The sequence below is a fragment of the Diaporthe amygdali genome (assembly GCF_026229845.1).
Source record: "Diaporthe amygdali strain CAA958 chromosome Unknown NODE_3_length_2959817_cov_65_330692, whole genome shotgun sequence".
Classification (NCBI taxonomy): domain Eukaryota; kingdom Fungi; phylum Ascomycota; class Sordariomycetes; order Diaporthales; family Diaporthaceae; genus Diaporthe; species Diaporthe amygdali.
In genome coordinates, this window is record NW_026517023.1 from 938423 (window position 1) to 955801 (window position 17379).

The window sequence follows — 17379 nt, forward strand, 5'->3', positions numbered from 1 at the left end:
GAAGCGTAGCTCCCCATAGGTGTGTTTACATCCGCCTCCATCAGACTGATGAGGCTGCAATGAAACTTGTTGTAACCCGCAAAACTAGGATCTCTCATCTGACGGATTGTGAGTGGGTAGCAGAAGCACGAGACAGCATTCACGCGAACTACTGGATGACTTGACACGGCTGAATTTCATTCTTATTTTTCATTTGACCGTCAGACCTGACGGCTGATGGACTGGACGTCCTTAGGGTATCGACGCTGTTGGCCCCCCTCTGCCCAACGGTGTTGATCCATGTATCTAACCATGTAGGAAGGGCCCAGCTGCCTAGCCAGCTCCCTGAAAGATAATTTCTATAGCTTTCCCCGACCGATGGGCCCTCTCACTCTGCTTGGCTTCATCCGCTCGTTCAACCATCCCCACAATCCCTTTGATTGCATCGATTTGCGGCGACGCGGCCTTTTAACCGGGCCACATGAGACGGCTCGTCTTCTGCCCGGGGCGAGACGCGGATGTCCTCATAGGCGCGCGGCCTGTTATTGTAATGGGTGAGCGGCTCCCTTCACCCGGCGGCCTCTACTCTCCCATGGCCCATTTACCCAAGGGCCAATCAATTATTCAAGACGCACAGTCCCTCCGATTCATTTGCATTGATCTACCCCCTCATGGCGCAGTAGGCTTCTGCGCGAACAGCCTAACCACCTGGTAGAAGGTGTCCTCGATGGGTGGCATCGCGAACGCAGGGGCCGCGTCGAAGATCTCAGCCAGCCGCTGCGGCGCGACGACAGCGGCGTGCGCGTCGTCATCGTCATCGTCTACGTCCATTGCCTCCTCTTGCTCGCCATCGCTGGCCTCCTCCTCGTCATCGCCGTTGCCGTTTAGGAGGACAACGGTGCTCTCGGCGGCAGGCTCCTGGTCGGCCGGCAAGTCGTCGAGCTTAAGCTCAGAGAGCGGGCGGGCGATATTGCTCGAGTCGGCGCCCTCGGTGATGGGCCAGATCTGGGCGGCCGAGTCGACGGCGATGAAGCCCGGGGACCCTGCGGCCGGCAGGACGGATGTGAGCAGGTGGGGCAGCTTCTGCATGAGCAGCGGCTCGTTGTCGTCCAGTCCGAAGATGGCCACCTCCGAGACGGCGCCGCGGGACAGCCGGCCGTTGGCCCCCCTGAGGAAGGGCACGGAGATGGCGAAGGTTTTTGAGGTCTGGTCGACCGCGAGGTGCGTCAGTCGCGCAGCGGGCTCGGACCGCTGTCCCAGCTTGACGCCGTACCGGAGCTCGTCTGCCACGAGGTCGTAGACTGCGAGGTCTTCTGAGAGGATGACAAGGCACGAGGTCAAGAGCTGCAGCGATCGGATCGCGCCCTTGCACATATCGTGGAGGGTGTTGCGGATCTCACCCGACTCCATGTCGATGATGTAAATCACGATTTCGTTGTAGTGACCGTAAGCAACGAAAAGAATCGACCCATCCTCGGAGTATGTCAGGGCCCCGCTCTTCTTGTACGTTGCCCGACCACCCAAGGGCAACAGCTCGTCTTGCGACTTTGTGCTTTCACCAAGGGCAATCGTCCGAACGCATGACCAGCTAACCAGCGCCTGGCCGTTTGGGGCAGTGGTCGTCAGGCCGTCACGCTCACGGAGTTGGGGCGACCATATCCGCACGACGCCGTCCTCGCCGACCGTGGCGAACTTGTTGGAAACCTTATCTGCAGCGATGTCGAAGACCTCATCTGACTGCCGAGTTGAGTGAGGACCATTGATCCTGCTCGATAGCTCCATGGTCGTCCCATCCTCCTTCGTCTCCCAGAACTTCAGGTAGATTTCCCGACGCTCACGCGAATACTCTATTGCTGCAGCGTTTGAGCCCTCGGTGAGTGCGTTTGTGTCTCGCTCTGGTGGCTCCCATTCGTCGATTGTGGCAAGCCATCTTCCGTCAAAGGAGAACGCAAGCTGGCACGCCCGCGGCTCGACTATAGGGTAGCCATTTGGTGCAGTGTACAGCTCCGTGGTATTCGTCCTCGTCAGGGGCTGTTTAGATATGCTTTGGAACGAGCCCAGATCAAACCGTTGAAGGAACGGCGTAACGGGTAGAGGTCCAGTCCGACTGGCCTGCTGGCTGGTTCCAACGCAGATGAGCAGTTGCGACGGATCTTTTGGATCAATGGCTGCTGCTAGTGGTGCATTAATCTCTCTAAGACCCTCAAAAATTCGACCCACAAGTGCGTCCTTTGGTTTTTGAGCGTCAAAGACCAATGATTGAAGCCCAGATACGTAGGTCGTCGGCTTCATCTCGGCGGTAGAAAGTATCATTGTCGAATTGTCATCCATATGGACAGCGTAAGAGGCGCCGCTGGGAGACACTACGACGTTTTCGATGCTGGCTGCGAGGTGAGGCAGGAAATCAAGCTTGCCAGTATCTAGTTGCCAAAGCACAAGCACAGACTCTGAGCCTCCAGATATCAAATAGTTACCTGCGTAGCGTTAGTAGAGGGAATTCCAACTTAGGGACTCTTCTAAACATACCGTCAGGTGACCAATAAATGCTATGGACGGCCCTTTGGTGCCAATGTTGCTTCTTTGGTACCTCAAGGCCCTTCCGCGATTTGGCTCGCAATTGCGAGAGCAGATCCGAGTATATGTAGATGGCTCCTCGCACACCTCCGACAGCAACATCCAGTACAGGTTCGCTGGACTCATGTGCGGCCTTCTTCTTCGAGCCTGATTTTTTTGGTGCGAGCCTCACGCTCAGACAGCAGACGTCGTCGCTAGTGTTAATGGAATAAAAGTCGTAGGCCAGATCCACAATACTTCCAACGCTCTTCTGCCGTGCAGCACCCACCATCAGCGTGTTCCCCGTGGCGGCGGTAAGGATGCTGCCCCCATTTGTGGTTCGCAGAATGGTCGCTTTTCCTAACTGCTTTTTCAACACCTGGCTCGTTGGCTGGGCGAGATCAGATGGGTCGTATGCCACAATTCTGTGACCATTCTTGAGACTCTCTGAAACATACAGGATGTCGGTTGGTCTCTTGTTGACGGTGACGGCACCAAGAGTCATGTCATGTATGACACCTGCATCCGTTTGGAGGCAATTCTCTGTGCCAGCTCCTGTCCTCCAGTTTATCCGCCATATCCTGCCGTCGGAAGACGCAAGCCAAACTAGATCTGTTGTCACTTGGGAGAGAGCAGCAGCCACAAGGTAGGGTGCGCCATTGTTTGCGCCGATCAGGGGTAGGGCGATCCTGCGGACGAGAAGAGAGTCGGCAACGGAGTATACTTGGAGGGAGGTATCGTAGGCGACGAGGAGAGACCTATAAGTGTCAACACAATTGAACTTAAAGCTTTGCGAAGGACTGGGCTTACTTTTCATCGGCACTGAAAATGGGATCTATATCAGACATTCTTCCACCCATTGGCTCCGAGATCCTCCATTTCTGTAGGGTCTTGGCCTTTGTGCTTTCGCCGTTCGATTGAGTCCGTGGCTTGTTGTGCTTGGATAATAAGTCATTGAAAGTCGAATCGTCTTCTGAACCGTGCTGGTCCTCAGCAGCAGGCGCTGCTGCTTTCTTCCTGGGCGATGCGCTTGGGGTTTCGTCGTGCTTGTCCTGGTGCTTTTGTCTCCTTTTCTTCTTGTGTGAGGAGTCCTCCTGGTCTAGCTTTTCTCTCTTCCGCTTGTCTACACCTTTGCTGGCCTGGGACTTTGAGGACGCCATGGTGAATGAACTCGAGGAATTGTGCTGGGCTGGATCAGCAGGAGAACCTGGGCGAGCATAGCCGTCTGCAAAAACTCAGGTACAAGGGGTCTGCCGCTGAAAAATATCACGATAAGGGAGCGATAAGAATTTAAAAGTGGGTCTAGCCTCTCGCGGCCTGTTCAAAGAAATCCAGGCGCGGGACCATTTACGCTCCTCGACATCAATCCAAACCGCATCGCAGCACCTGCACCTCGCATCGAGCCACCAAGTCTGCGTATTTGTCGTCGGAGATAGTCATCAAGATGATTATTCCCATCCGCTGCTTCTCCTGCGGCAAGGTTGGCTAGCCCTCCCAGCGCGACAGGCCCTACGAGGAAGGCAGAATGGCTGACTACAGCACAGGTGACTGGCGATCTCTGGGAGCGCTACCTGGCACTGATTGACCAGAACGTCCCTGATGGGTAAGAGGAATCCCGAATACGTTGGAGCTACTCTCTCTGGCCACACTATACTGACGCGACATGATGCAACGCAATAGAGACGCCATGGACCAGCTCGGCTGCAAGCGGTACTGCTGCCGTCGCATGATCATGACACACGTCGACCTGATCGAGAAGCTGCTCAAGTAGGCCGCGGTCCTTTTTACGATCCTCCATCGAAACTAGCGCCCAGATGACTTGTGACTGACTGCTCGCAGGTACACTCCCGACGGCCGCGAGGTCAAGAAGAGCAGCCTGGCTCATGACCACCCCCAATAAAGTTGAGGCTTGAGGTGTACAGCAAAAGGTTTAACTGCGTGGCGTTCAGGTGTGCCGCGGATTCGAGAGGAATACAATGGCTTTAGGCATACTCTATTCGACAGCGACGACAAGGGACATGGCGAGATCAGCCTGCGTGGCGGCAAACCGACAGATCGTATCGAGCCAGCCTGGCCATGGCCGCGACAATGGCGGCTCATGATCTGGGGCAACCGACTACGCCCACGTCTCGGGAGGAGATGCAGCAGATCCAAGGCCGGACTGGACCGGAATGACTACAAGAGAACAGGCTCGCATCCTGGAGGGACTCTGCAGAAGTCACTTTATGACGAGGATAGGTCCTGTAGAGGAGGCGCCCCACGGTTCGGCGTTTAATAGACACTGGTAACACAAAAGAACTGCCTACTGGGCCGCTTCCGCGGTCTCTCTATGTTGCCCCTGCATGTGGCCAGCTTCGTGGCCGTCTTCTTGACCACACGATTGGAACAACAGACGCGGCTTTGCAAAGTGGCCAGCTGCATTTCGCTGAGCTCCGACGATCTTGCTGAATGATCGCTGGTCGCAGGACGTGTTTGTTACTTCAATTCCAATTCGTATCAAATCTCTTACCTACCGCGACGCAGGATCAATTTCGACGCGTCACTGTCAAATCAAAAAAGCATGCAGCCCTTCCCAGCGGCTAAGGTGCAACCAGATTGGGACCACGTCCGCCACCACTGCGGACATCCGACCTGTCGAGGTTCGACAGAGCAGATGGGCCTCGGCGGAGGAGTCGTCAAGGAGATATTGGCCGCATCAGGAAGCACTATGCAATGCGCCGGCCCAACATGCAGGACAGCTGTTTCACGCGCTCGACTTGACATGCTCCCGTGCGGCGCAGGCGCAAACTGCAGTCCGAAGCTACTGCGCAATCGCATTATGCAGTTTTGAATTTCGACGGTGTGCTCTTCGTCACTCCCCACGCTAATTGCCACATACGACGCACACAAAGGCGGCCGTCTGGATGCCTCAAGCAAGAAACTTTCCGTAGGGCGACCAAGCAGATGGCCGAATGGCAAGGTGATGAGAGACACAGCTGTCAGACGGCAATGCCAGATGTACCGGTGTGCCTGGGGAATGAGCATCTCTGAAAGCTCACTCGTCCCAGCCAAACTCACTGGTCTCAATGGCAGGGGTCAAGCTCTTGCGCTAGAAGGATGACCCACAGGCACTGTCAACCAGGAGTTGGCGGGGATCACTTCTTGGCTCCGTCCTGAGCAATGATGAGAGCAGTGGCCGTCGAGCAAGTCGGAGACATCCCTCCTTGCTGAGCACAGCCGAGCCGAGCTCAGCCCTGCTCAGCCTAGCAGTAGCAAACGATTTATTATGTATTGCTCCGCTATTCCGAAAATTTGCCTTTCCTGTTATCCACACTCCGAGCCTGTCGCCAATTCATTGTGGACGAGCTCAGGGCGTCTCGCCATTGCTCAAGCGCAATCTTTGCTTCTTCCCAGACAGACTGGCACGCAGGCAGTGGGGTGATCTGCCCTGATGACCCCAGGATGGGCAGGAAAAGGCCCAAATATAGGTGTGCGCTAAACTCAGAATGATGCGGTTCCCAGGCCATCGGGTGCATAGAACGCCTCTTTACGGGCTTGTTGCACCAGGCAAGCCAGCACCAAGATCCACCGAGGGAGGGGTCTTCAGATCGTCGTCAGAAATTGTGATGCGCAGCAGATAGAGACGGTGCCGAGGCCTCTCTCTGGCTTCTGAGAGCGGCGAAAAAGAAGCAACGAAGGAGGCTCAAATATTCCGGTCATTACGTATCACGATTTGGCCATGGCCAAGGCAGCAGTTACCTCTCTCGGGAACTTTTGCGTTAACCAACATCAATCCATCTTGTGGCACAAGAAGTTGTACCGCACAGTAGCGCCCAACATGATCGGGAGCACAGCATTTGGTCGCCCGTGGCTTAACGGCTGGCTCCCCGAATTGGACCAAGGTTGTGCCGGAGACCACAGTCTTGGTGTTGTGGCACACCCTAATTCTGCTCTATTCTGTTCGTGCCATGTGTCATTCAAAACAGGGCAGTCAAGGTCTTGGGAAGAAGGACCAGACAGACTGACTACCCAGTCAACCAGCAAGCCAACCGGTTGGGTCTCGCCGGCGTCCGTAGCCCCAACATCCCAAATGCCATTGGCTCACAGGCAAAGATATCGCCGTGTCTTGGTCGGCCGTGCTCCATCTCCCTGCTTGCTACCCGACCGACTGGGACGTTCGCACCGAGGCAGAGACAGTCATGGTTCGGCCTGGATGGCTTTTAGGTTGCCCAGGAAGTCTTCCGGGTGCCCCATCCTAACCACGAGTGCAGCATGCTATCGACAGGGGTGGCCCAGGCACCGCAGATGTGACTTGCTGGATGAAGCGATGCCACCAAGCTAAACCACCACCTCTAAGCGCCGACGCCTGTCGTCTCATGCAGCTCATCAGTGGTAGACAACCTTGGGCATCCACCACATCGGCACATTGCCGGCCTCCTACTGGCTGCGCCGCCGTCGAGAGGAGCTCGGGGCCAAAGGGAGAGGTAGAGAAACGACGCGCACCTGCAGGCTGAAGTGGTCAATTCCCACATTAAACCCATCGTTAGTCTAGTCTACCACAGCACAGCACCGCATGGCACCGCACCGCACCGCACCGCACCGCGACAGAAACATCCACGTCGCAACGACTAGCATTGAGGCATTGGGAACCCGTAGACAACTGACCCCTTCACCCACTTCCATTTCTTCTGCGACACTCCGGCCAGGGTCTGCTCTTGATTGCGCCGAAACATCTTTTGTGATCCGGTCGCGTTGGGAAACAACACGTCCCGGTCCAGCCTCTCTGAAAGTTGCTGTCACGCCTGTGGTCCCATTCTCCCCATCATCCGTCATCGAGCCCCTCATAACCTCCAAAGAGCTGAGCTCCGGATAGCTCTTGTGTCTCGTGTGCCTTAAGCTAGCTTGCACGAATCACATTGGCAGCACGTCGACGAGGCTCTGAGCACCTCCCACTGGTCGAGACTCGATCAAGGAATCCTCTGGCAGGATACCCACGCATACTGACTGCAGATACTCGCGCAACCTAATCCCGGAAGGCTCAGGCGCATCCCACCGAGATAGTCCATCTTTCTTGCTGCAGCAGCGACGCCAACTTCTTACACTATCGCGACGTGAGCGTCCCTCCGGTTTGCCTTCTGTCCTTTTGCTCAGCCAGCCTCTACTGCTTCGTGCGAGATTTCGTCTGGGCCAGTCATATTGAAGCGAGACCCGACGAGACGGAGCCAGGCCCCGGTTAAGATACGCCCCTTCCGCCTGGTGCAGATCTCTGCGAGCCCGGCTTTTCCATCTATTGCTTCTCTCGAAATCTTCTGGAAGGCCTGTCACCAAATACTTTTCGGCACCTCAGTCCCCCCTCAAGCCGCCTCTTGATTTGTCTGCTCCATCGGCTGGCGATCTTGGAGCCTTGTCCCTGTCTAGCTGCATCTCCCCCTTAGTGCGAGCAACCCTACCTTGACATCGAGGGCTTGCAGCTCATAACAGCCACCTGCCCCTCCTCCCGGTCTCGTCCTTCCTCAAGGAGCTTCCACAGCAGGTGCGCTGTTACAAACTGGGCAAATTTTGGTGGTCCAGCACCCGGCGACCGTCATCAACACCATCCAGTCTGCCTCGCTTCGCCTGACGGCCGGTTCGCGGGCCCTCGTCACCGCCGCCTTCAAGCGTGGTCGCACGGTGACCGGTCAACCCTGAATGTTATTCTGAGTCCGTCGTCTGTCTGTCCCGCGCCTTGACGACGACAATAGCATATCAGCCTCGCCTGGCTCCGATTACTTACGGCTCTGTGGTTCCCCAGTCATGGCTCTCGAGGCACCACTGAGGTCATCTACGGGAAATTTAATCTCTGCCTTCTCTCCGTTCAAAGATATGTCAGTGATGCCTTCTGAATACGTGCCGGGCTATATCCAATTGTCATCATGTGCTTCCTGCTTGCTTGTGCCTCCCGTCGCTCCTCAATGCTGACCACGAACTACCCCTTCAGGTCGACTCCGACTCCAATGGATTCCCAAAGCCTTCGGCCCACCTCGTATGTGAGGCCACACTCCGCACATCTTTTGAGCCCTTCCAGTGATATCGTCGGCCCCTCGCCCGTCACTTCGAACGGCACAGAGACTACGGAGATCGACGATGAAGCGCTGTCGGAGACTAGCGACCAGCCCTCGGCGCCGGAGCCTGAAAGCCCTCCACAGGTATGGGATCCTGCGCGCAGGCGCTGCAGCTCTTTGCTAATGCCCTCGCAGCTCAAGATGCTGAGAACGAACCTCCCCGATGCCATGCGGACGACTTCGAGCGAAGAGGCAATTTCGGTTATACATGCCCCTGAAAGTTTTCATCAATGGGTGCGTTGGGCAGAAGTCTAGATAGAGTTTGTCCAAGAAGCTAAACGAGGAAATAGGCATCGTCAGATCCGAACAAGTCCGCTGAGAAACCGGTCGATATCATCAGCCCTCCCGAGAGCGAACCTTCTACCAAGGTAATATGACTTGTGATCTTGGCACAATTTCTGTGGCTGAATAGAATCTCAGGACAACGCTCTGAACCACCCGACGCCTCCACCAATATCGACAAACGTGAAACCGTCAAGATACTCTCTGGACAACGCCACACCCCAGGCACAAAAGCTACACGATGTCTTTGGAGATGCCTCCCGTTTACGGTCAAGCAGTACGAGCAGTCTCGAATGTAGGTATTGCGATTGAAGTTTCGGCTGGCGTAGACTAACTCTATGTGATAGTGATTCCAGAAATTCACGAGGGAGAGACCGACGCTGGACCAGATTCTGCCACTAGCGAACATTTCGTTACGCCAGCGGTGATAGAAGAGGAGCCCGAGATTAGAGCCTTGAGAGACGCTCTGGAGGAATGCTGGACCTTGTGTAACACATTAGCCAACCTTAGCTCCATCCACCGAGAACGTGTGTTCAACAGTTCCGGGACGCCAGACGCCCACGAGAAAGCCTGGAAGAGTTGTTGGAAGCTCTGTCAGAAGCTTTACAACAGCCGGGATGAACCCGTCGAGATGCTCAACGGACGGGCGAATTTGGACCTGTGTCGAGACTTTTGTCAGTCGCTGTTTGATGTGCGACAACGCAAGGACGAGATCGGCGATTCTGTGCTCAGAGTCAGCTTCGAGCTCAATAACCAGTAAGACTCTCCCCATCAGTATCTGTTGCAAGCACAGCATCTGACCACTACCCAAAAGTCTCTACAGTGCTCAGGACAGCCGGAACTTGCCAGAAGCATTCCGCGAAAGGACACTAGACTTCTACATTACGCTTTGCCACCGCCTTATGAAGCAACGAAGCGAGCTGGCGGAAGAGACAGATTCGCTCCTCAGGGCATGCTGGTCATTGGCCGAGATGCTGTTCAGCCTACGGCAGAATTCTCGTGACGGAAAGGCTCCCGATGAGGAGCTCCTAGGATCAGCAGTGCAAGCCTGCTGGGAACTGTGCGATATCTTCAGGGAAGGCTGGACACAGGTCAGGCCGGACCGAGGCACCCCACGACCAAGCCAAATCAATTTCTTCCAGCAGGGCCTGGCGTCAGACGTACGGTCGACTACGAGCCGCTCCTCCATCCACTCGAAACGCGAGAGCCTAAAGAGCATGGCGGATGACCAGCCATCACGCCGCAGCAAGCAGCCACCACCCGTGCCCGAGACGCCCGTGACCGAGTTCGAGGATACGGGCGACACACCCATCTCCCCCGGCAGCGAGAGTCCACAGATGCCCAACATCCTCGTCTTGGGCACAAACCAGGACAGCGGGAGCCAGGGCGGGTCGCGCGGCGGCAGGTGGTCGAGCAGCGCGAGCAACCTGTCGAGCTACTCACAATCCAGCGCCAAGACGAGCAGCACAGCGACGACAGCGACAGCGGCCGAGGACATCAACGTGACGCGGATCAAGATGCTGATCCTCAAGGCGGCCATGAACATCGGCTTCAGCCGGGACAGCAGCGGCAACGCGGCAGGCGACGGTGGCAAGGGTGGCGGCGGCGCGGGCGCAGCGGGCGCGTCGCTGCAGGCGTTCGTGCAGAAGCTGCCGACGGGGTCGTTCGGGTCGCTGCCGGCGCACGCGACGCTGCTGCAGAACTACAAGAACCTGGTGCTGGCCGACACGACGTTCCGCACCGCCGCGTCGCTGCCGGGCCGGGGCAAGCGCGTCAGCGCCGCCGACGTCGCCAAGAGCGTGGGCTGGATGACGCTGCGATCCGGCCAGTACGCGTTCCTGAGGGACCTGTTCCGGCTCGTCTACGGCTTCCCCATCGAGGAGGCTGAGAACCGCAAGAATGTCAGCATTGCTGTGTGAGAGGATGAGCGGGGCCGGGGGCCGTTACGCTCCCGGAGAGACACAGCTCTCAACTGCTTCCATGGCAACATGCGATTCTGTCGCAAGGTCATGAATCTTTTTTATTCCTCGGTCTTAGGTGTGGATGCTTTGGGCCAAACTACATGGCAACCGAAGTGACACCCCCACCCAATGACCGACAAATCCCTTATTCACAACCCCCGGCGGCGGATTTTTGAAATTTATTTTTGCCAAAAAGTTGCACATTTGGAGCGGCCATCTAACGATCAATGACTTCCTTCCACACACGCACGCACACATACATACATATACACGCACGACCCTTCTCCCTCCCATTTCTCTCTACAGTCAGCTCGTTTCTCGCTCCAAAGCACGATACCCCCTCTATTCGGATGGCTTTAGTTGTCGTTGGCGCTCTTTTTGCTCATAGGTGTGGAAGGCAAAATACTTTTCTGCTGCGTTTTTTTACGTCCACCATTTATATATATATCATATCTCTACCAGTTTTGTATGGAGCTTTCCGGGGGATTCAGGACATTGTGCACGTCAATTTATATATTTACGTCTCTCTTGGACTGGAATCGACTCTTGTCCTCGTAAGGTTGTAATGTGATGTGGTTTGCGAGACTGTTGCACTGGGAACACAAGTCTTGATCCAGCTTACAAGGCTGTCAGCGTCGCTCATTCATCCACGAGCCAACACCTCCTTGGCGTCCCTGTGTGGCGACGGGACTTTATGCGCCCACGCCTCTTCAACAACCAGAATCATTACAGGTTAAGCATGATGACGGAACTCAAGAAGCGCACAGTCTGGCGGACATCCTCGTCGATAGGGCATTTTTCGTTGTAGGGCTACGACGAATTCCTGTTCCCTTCCTCAAATAGCAACATTCCCCAATCCGTAGCCCGACTTCTCTGCCCATCCCCGTATGTATTGTCCAGCCCACTGAAACGAGTAGAGTCCTACATCCGCCAATGTTCTTGTCTCCATACTACGCTCCTAACTCATCGTGTCCCTCGGGGAAAGTGATTTGAATAACACATCGCAAGTGGACCTCCTGGCAAGACTGTATGGGTGGTGTCAGTGGGCGCTGATTGGTCAATGGCCGAGTGATTGTTGTAGTTTCATGCCTTTGCCTTTGATAATCATATATCGCCTTCTTCGGATGCCACTTGGGTGTCGAAGTGGGCCCTGAAGCTGTCAGGACTGAAAAGGAATCGCACATTGTTGTAACACGTTGCGCAGAGCCGTGGATCTTGGCGCATAAAGTCAATCTCGGTGGGAACCTGTGTAAAGATAGGGCAGGCGGCAAACGTCATGCTTCCAAGCACCCCCTTTTCCCGGGCTCTTTCGGATTACTTCTCGTCCCAACTCCAGGTCGCACTCCTCAGGCTGGAAGCCTCCCACCCGATTGTACCACAGAGCTGTCCAAGATGACAAAATTTCCAGCTCAGAGTCGTAGAGACCTAAACAGGCGGCCCTGAAGAATCGGTGCCCAGGCGACGCCTCTTGCTTCCATCAGCACGTCCCTGCGCACCATCCTGGGCTTCCGAGTCACGAGCCATGTCATACCGGACGACGCGGTTCTGGAACGGGTCGTGGAAGTGCCCCGGCGGCAGGCGGCGATTCAACTCGGACAGGCGGCGCACGACGTCAGGTTCAGGGACCGCGAGGCGCAAGCCGTCCCGCATGTCAGCGGGGATGTTGTTGTAGACGATCTGCGTGGCGCGGCGCATGAGGGCCTGGTGCTGGACGCCGCCGGTGCCGTTATTATCGTTGTTAGTCAGGAGGTGCTCGGCCGCCATTGCCACGCCCAGCATGAAGCCGGTAGCCTCCGTCTGGTGCATCGCCAGCATGCTCTGCACCACGCCGATGTCGTTGGTGAAGTACACGCCGCCGTCCATCTCGTGCCGGTGGCCCAGCCGGATCTGGCAGCTGTCGTGCGGGTCGAAGTACCACACGCCGAAGGGGTCCGCGCGCGCCACGGCGCCCCTGTGGGTGCACCCTGGCGGGAACTGGAGCTGGGGCCCTGGGAAGCCAGGCTGCTGCGTGGCTAGGTAGGCCGAGTTGGCGTTGTTGGTGCTGCCTGCTGTGGCGGACTGATGTCCCTCGATGGACTGGAGAGGGGTGTCTGGGAGTAGAGTACGCACGTCGGGGATGCTCGAGCCCTGGCCGGGGTTGGCGGGACCCATCAGGTTCGGGTTATCAGGATCGAGGCTGAAGTCTTCCGCGGCCGTGCCTGCCTCAAATACGTCCATGCCATAGTTGATCTCGGCGAAGGGATCGCCAGCGTCGACGTCGATGCCGAAAGGCTCCTTCAGGAACTCGTCACCAGGTGTGTCGTTCGTGCTGGCTGGGGGAGCGCTCGGCGAACCGGATGCCAGGGCCTGGCTCTGAACCCCATGGCCAGTAGGCGTGTCGTGTGGGGGCTGTACTTGCTGGCACTGATGTGACGATCCGGCGATGGGGCTGTTGGCCCCCTGGTGCACAGAGGCTCGGGCGCTCGAGCAACGAGGTTGAGCGGACTCTACTGCTCGCTTACGTTTGCGGTTGGTGCTTGAGACGGGCTCGGGGCTTTCCTCCGATGTTGGTGACCTGGGAAACTCGGGGATAGGCCCAGTATACGGCTGGATCAAACTATTATACTCTGATTAGCGAGCACCTGCGAAAGATAGCCTGGCATGCGGCGTATAATATACAAACCCTGGCGCTGTCTTATAGGTAGACCGAATGTAGGCCACCTGCTTCTTGGTGAACTCCCGATTAGCCCAGTATTCGCCATGGTCCTGCTTGAAGGCTTTGGCGATGGTTTCGGGGTTCCAGCCGGCATGTATTCGTGCATTGACGTAATTGATCTCCTCGTTATTGTATTTGCGGTTCTCCACCATCTTGAAGTCAGCCATGATGATGTGAATGTGTGTACCTTGACCACTGATGGTCAAGTGCAACTGATTCGTAGAGGTCTGCAAGGTCTGCCAAAGTCGTCAATGAACGTGCTCTAGCGTGGTAATGTTTACTTCGAAAAGAAGGTGAGAGGATACCTTGAATTTGTACTGCGCTTAAGAAATGGTCAGCGGATTGCCTGGCATTCACGTGTCCATAAAGATATTGTCGTATGAACAATATTCACTTCGTCGGAACTACCCAGCTTCTGAAGACGTAAATATTATGTTAGTGAATTGGGTAACATTGCCATTTCCAAGCAGTGAATGTCTTATCCAAATAACCCTCACTTTGTAAAAGGCAGGTACCTTCCAAAATACTTTAAAATTGGCCGTTACCAGTGAACAAGGTGAAAGGCAGCTGATTGATGACAGTAATGGTAAATTGTCAGTGCTGTCTTATCTGCAAGTCCTACAGTTGCAGGCTTATATGCTGTGACACTTGATGGATGAACTTATAAGCGACAAGTTCAAGGTCCTGGATGAGTTGAGAGACGAGTTACCCGTCCGATCGAGAAATAAGATGAGCGATATTGTGTACTTGGTGATCGACTGCTGCACCAAACGAGCCTTGGGTACCCTTCCTGGCTTCGTCGAAGTGGTGTTTGCTTCGGAGCAGATGTGAGGAGGAAGTTGCTTGGAGTTGGGGGACGAGTCTTTTAAGCAGACAGGCAAAGCCAGTCCAAACTATGAATGCAACCAAGGTGGTGAGTCGCTGACCACCGTCGGATCTCGGACAGGTGAAACTAAGCAGCACTGCCATGTAGTGAGTAACAAGTTCTGGCAAGTCACAACAGCCTATGGTTCAAGGACAAATCTCGCTGTCTTGACTTAATGTACGGGACTGAAGGAAAGGGACGGAGCCTGAAGAGTTCCTTCGGTTGGAGAAATGGGTTGGAGAACTTGAGCAAGGGCAATGGCAAAACTTAATGGAAAGTATAGAAGCCGATGAGGCGAGTAAACAGCAGGGTGGAAAGATGATAGCGTTCGGGCAAGAATCACGCAAATTCAGGCAAGCGCTGAATTAGATCAGAAGTCGAACTGAAAAAAATGGCAATGGTCACTTGAAGAAAGTGTATCACACAGAATGTGTGGAAGCAATAATAGCTATTAGAAAAATACTTGTAGTATCAAGTGGAGAAATGGGACTTTGAGTCAAATGGCAGTGCCAGATGAAATGTCGTTAGGCAGTAAGGAATGTGAAAAGTATCACATTTCTTGGCCCGATGAGCGACAGGAGAAAAGACGCAACTTTTGGCAAATTTGGTCGGGTGGCATGAAACCACGAAGACAGTAAAGATGGCTCAGGGGCCGTAGATAGTAGAGAGCTCCGTTTGCTATGGAGCTGCTCGGATGATACGAAAAACGCTGGATGCCAGTCAGACACAGCTGAAAGTCATGCAGGTGTCTGAATTTTGAACATCTACCACCTGGGTGGACAAGCGGCCGAGTCCAACCTGTAGCTCCGAACTTGTCCGGTGTTGTTCACAGAGGTCGACATCTAGGGGATCACGTAATTTCAAACGGGCGGACGCAAAGAAAGGTGACATAGACGGTGACAATAGCATCTAGCCCGACAGGAGGAACAACAATTCGGCTGAGAAAGTTGCAATCTCATATTTTATTGACAACATTCTGCCTTGCAAAGATACCCAGCCAACACTTGACATGGCCGGCTTCTTCGTCCTCACTTGCGCCCCAGTCATCTCGCCCCGGCACGATTGTCTCCTCGAGGCAAACAAAGGGAGTGGTTTTCGACGCCAACTCTTGTCGAAGCATTGAAAGAAGATTGACTGTAACGGCGTCTCGCTGCGGTACCATTATCACCACCCTGGCATTGGCATCTAAGCTGAGCTGGTCGTCAACCGCACCGGCGAGAAGTCCAGGATGGTGGTCATCATAGAGAGGGTCGGCGACAATGACAGCCTAGACACAAAAGTTAGCCATCAAAAATGTGTCTTGGAGACCAGTCCAACACCTGCATTGAAGCTATTCTTCTCAGTAAAGAGGATGGGGTCTATCTCGTCACCATCCCCGCCCCATGTCAAAGCGCCGGAAGCGAGACTACCACCTCGGCCCTGCACTGTCTGCAGGTTCTTCTCGACGTTGTGGGCGAGGTTTGGCACGATCTCAGGGAGGTCGCTGAGGATAACACGAGTCCGCCAAATAGCCGCAGCTGCCAGGCCAAGGAGACCAGTCCCTGATCCCATTTCGAGCACTGCTGGTCGCGGTTGGCTGACCCCCTTTCCGAAGAGGTGGGCCAACGAAGTCTCGCCAATGGTATACAGCATCTGAGCAAGGACGTAGGAGGAGCCCCAGGTCTTGAGGCCGAGGTTGTCACCCGTCAATGCCGGTTCACGCAGGATCAGGTCGAAGGAGTCATCCGCATCGCCTTCGAAGGGCCATCGGCGGGTGATCTCGCTCATAGCTAATCAACAGCGTAAGCCGAGTGGTTTTTACAGCAAGATGTGGGACCTACCGCTTCGTCCACACCGCTCTGAGAAGCGCTTGCTTGCCTCGTCCCAAATTGTCTCTCGATCATCATCATCTAGCCAGCCCAATGGGCTCTTGATGATTGTGGAGAGATAGGCAGCGATCTCCCGGGGGTCCTGTACAGGCGTTTCCTGGTGCTTGAGTATGTCATTACGGGAGGCCTTGAGATTCCATGCTGGCGGATCGACGCGAAGTCTTTGGAGCGTTGCCAGTAGAAGAGGAAAGGCAGGCTTCTGCCAGACTTGAGGAAAGTCTAGTGGAGATTCAAGCATACTGTCTCTGGAAACAGAGTACGAACGAGTCTTTGGGGCGAAGGGGACCAAGGAGAAGAATTGTTGGAGGGAGACACTGCAAGATGAAGCACACTACGACGAGACGCAGTGCTATGGTGCAAGAACAGACATCGTGATAGCGGCGTGATGTGAGAGTTTGCAGATTGAAGTTGACGAGGAGGTCCAGGATAGTGTGAGACAGGCTCAGCACAGTAGACTCAGGGGCCGCGAAGCCGGGGAAAGAGTCTCGTCAAGAGTCAGTGCAGCAATTTTTATCGACTTATCGGGTAGTCTAAGTCGATTTGGCTCGTCAGGGTCCTTGCAGGTACGTACCTCCTCAGGTAGGTGCCTAGGTAGCTACGTATCCCGCAGGGATGTGGTGCGACAACGCTTTGATTGGTTGCAGCTCGCCAACAGGGTCCAGGCAGCCCCACACGTTGAGCCGCACTTTGATATTTCAGAGCTCACCAAAATTTCCAAGAGCTTGACTCTTCTCTCTTTCTTCCCTCTTTCTCTCCAAGCCCACCGCCCTCAACGCTACCCTTCTATGCCACAAACGGAGAGATCTGCGCAAGCAGCTTCTCTCGAGCCTTTGCGTCTTCCTTCGGGGAGTCGCTGGCATCACGTCGCATGTGAGAAATTCGGAGAAACTCCCGACGGGGCCCAGGCTTGCCTGGCCCTACCAGCCCGACCGCCTGCGCTTCTTGCGCGGGCGTTGACGGCCTGCCGGTGACGGCACGAGGCGAATCTGCCTCCGCAGTTGGCATCAGAAAAGCAGGGCGTTGGCCGTCCCCCGTTGCTTTCCCGCAAGGGGAAGATGGGGGCTCCGGTCCAGCGTTCCTCTGGGAGAGTCACTGC

General features: G+C 55.3%; 5 protein-coding genes across 5 annotated transcripts; 2 read left to right on the top strand and 3 right to left on the bottom strand.

The window, feature by feature from the left end:
* Positions 1-648: 648 nt before the first annotated feature.
* On the bottom strand, positions 649-3692 carry J7T55_002682 (sporulation protein; the record flags this gene model as incomplete). Its single annotated transcript, XM_053137780.1, has 3 exons — positions 649-2399; positions 2506-3290; positions 3343-3692. 3 exons carry the CDS (start codon positions 3690-3692, stop codon positions 649-651), a joined length of 2886 nt encoding a protein of 961 aa, XP_052998551.1.
* Positions 3693-3976: 284 nt separating this feature from the next.
* On the top strand, positions 3977-4432 carry J7T55_002683 (dna-directed rna polymerases i ii iii subunit 10; the record flags this gene model as incomplete). The annotated part of the gene is made up of 4 exons (XM_053137782.1): positions 3977-4012; positions 4077-4135; positions 4213-4299; positions 4372-4432. The coding sequence occupies 4 exons, from the start codon at positions 3977-3979 to the stop codon at positions 4430-4432; spliced, it is 243 nt and encodes an 80-aa protein (XP_052998552.1).
* Positions 4433-8504: 4072 nt separating this feature from the next.
* J7T55_002684 (uncharacterized protein) lies at positions 8505-10813 on the top strand (the record flags this gene model as incomplete). The annotated part of the gene is made up of 6 exons (XM_053137783.1): positions 8505-8696; positions 8748-8846; positions 8903-8980; positions 9033-9171; positions 9242-9650; positions 9718-10813. The coding sequence occupies 6 exons, from the start codon at positions 8505-8507 to the stop codon at positions 10811-10813; spliced, it is 2013 nt and encodes a 670-aa protein (XP_052998553.1).
* A 1467-nt stretch (positions 10814-12280) lies between these two features.
* On the bottom strand, positions 12281-13717 carry J7T55_002685 (uncharacterized protein; the record flags this gene model as incomplete). Its single annotated transcript, XM_053137784.1, has 2 exons — positions 12281-13451; positions 13518-13717. The coding sequence occupies 2 exons, from the start codon at positions 13715-13717 to the stop codon at positions 12281-12283; spliced, it is 1371 nt and encodes a 456-aa protein (XP_052998554.1).
* Positions 13718-15370: 1653 nt separating this feature from the next.
* Positions 15371-16521, bottom strand: J7T55_002686 (uncharacterized protein; the record flags this gene model as incomplete). Its single annotated transcript, XM_053137785.1, has 3 exons — positions 15371-15682; positions 15733-16184; positions 16236-16521. 3 exons carry the CDS (start codon positions 16519-16521, stop codon positions 15371-15373), a joined length of 1050 nt encoding a protein of 349 aa, XP_052998555.1.
* Positions 16522-17379: the final 858 nt, after the last annotated feature.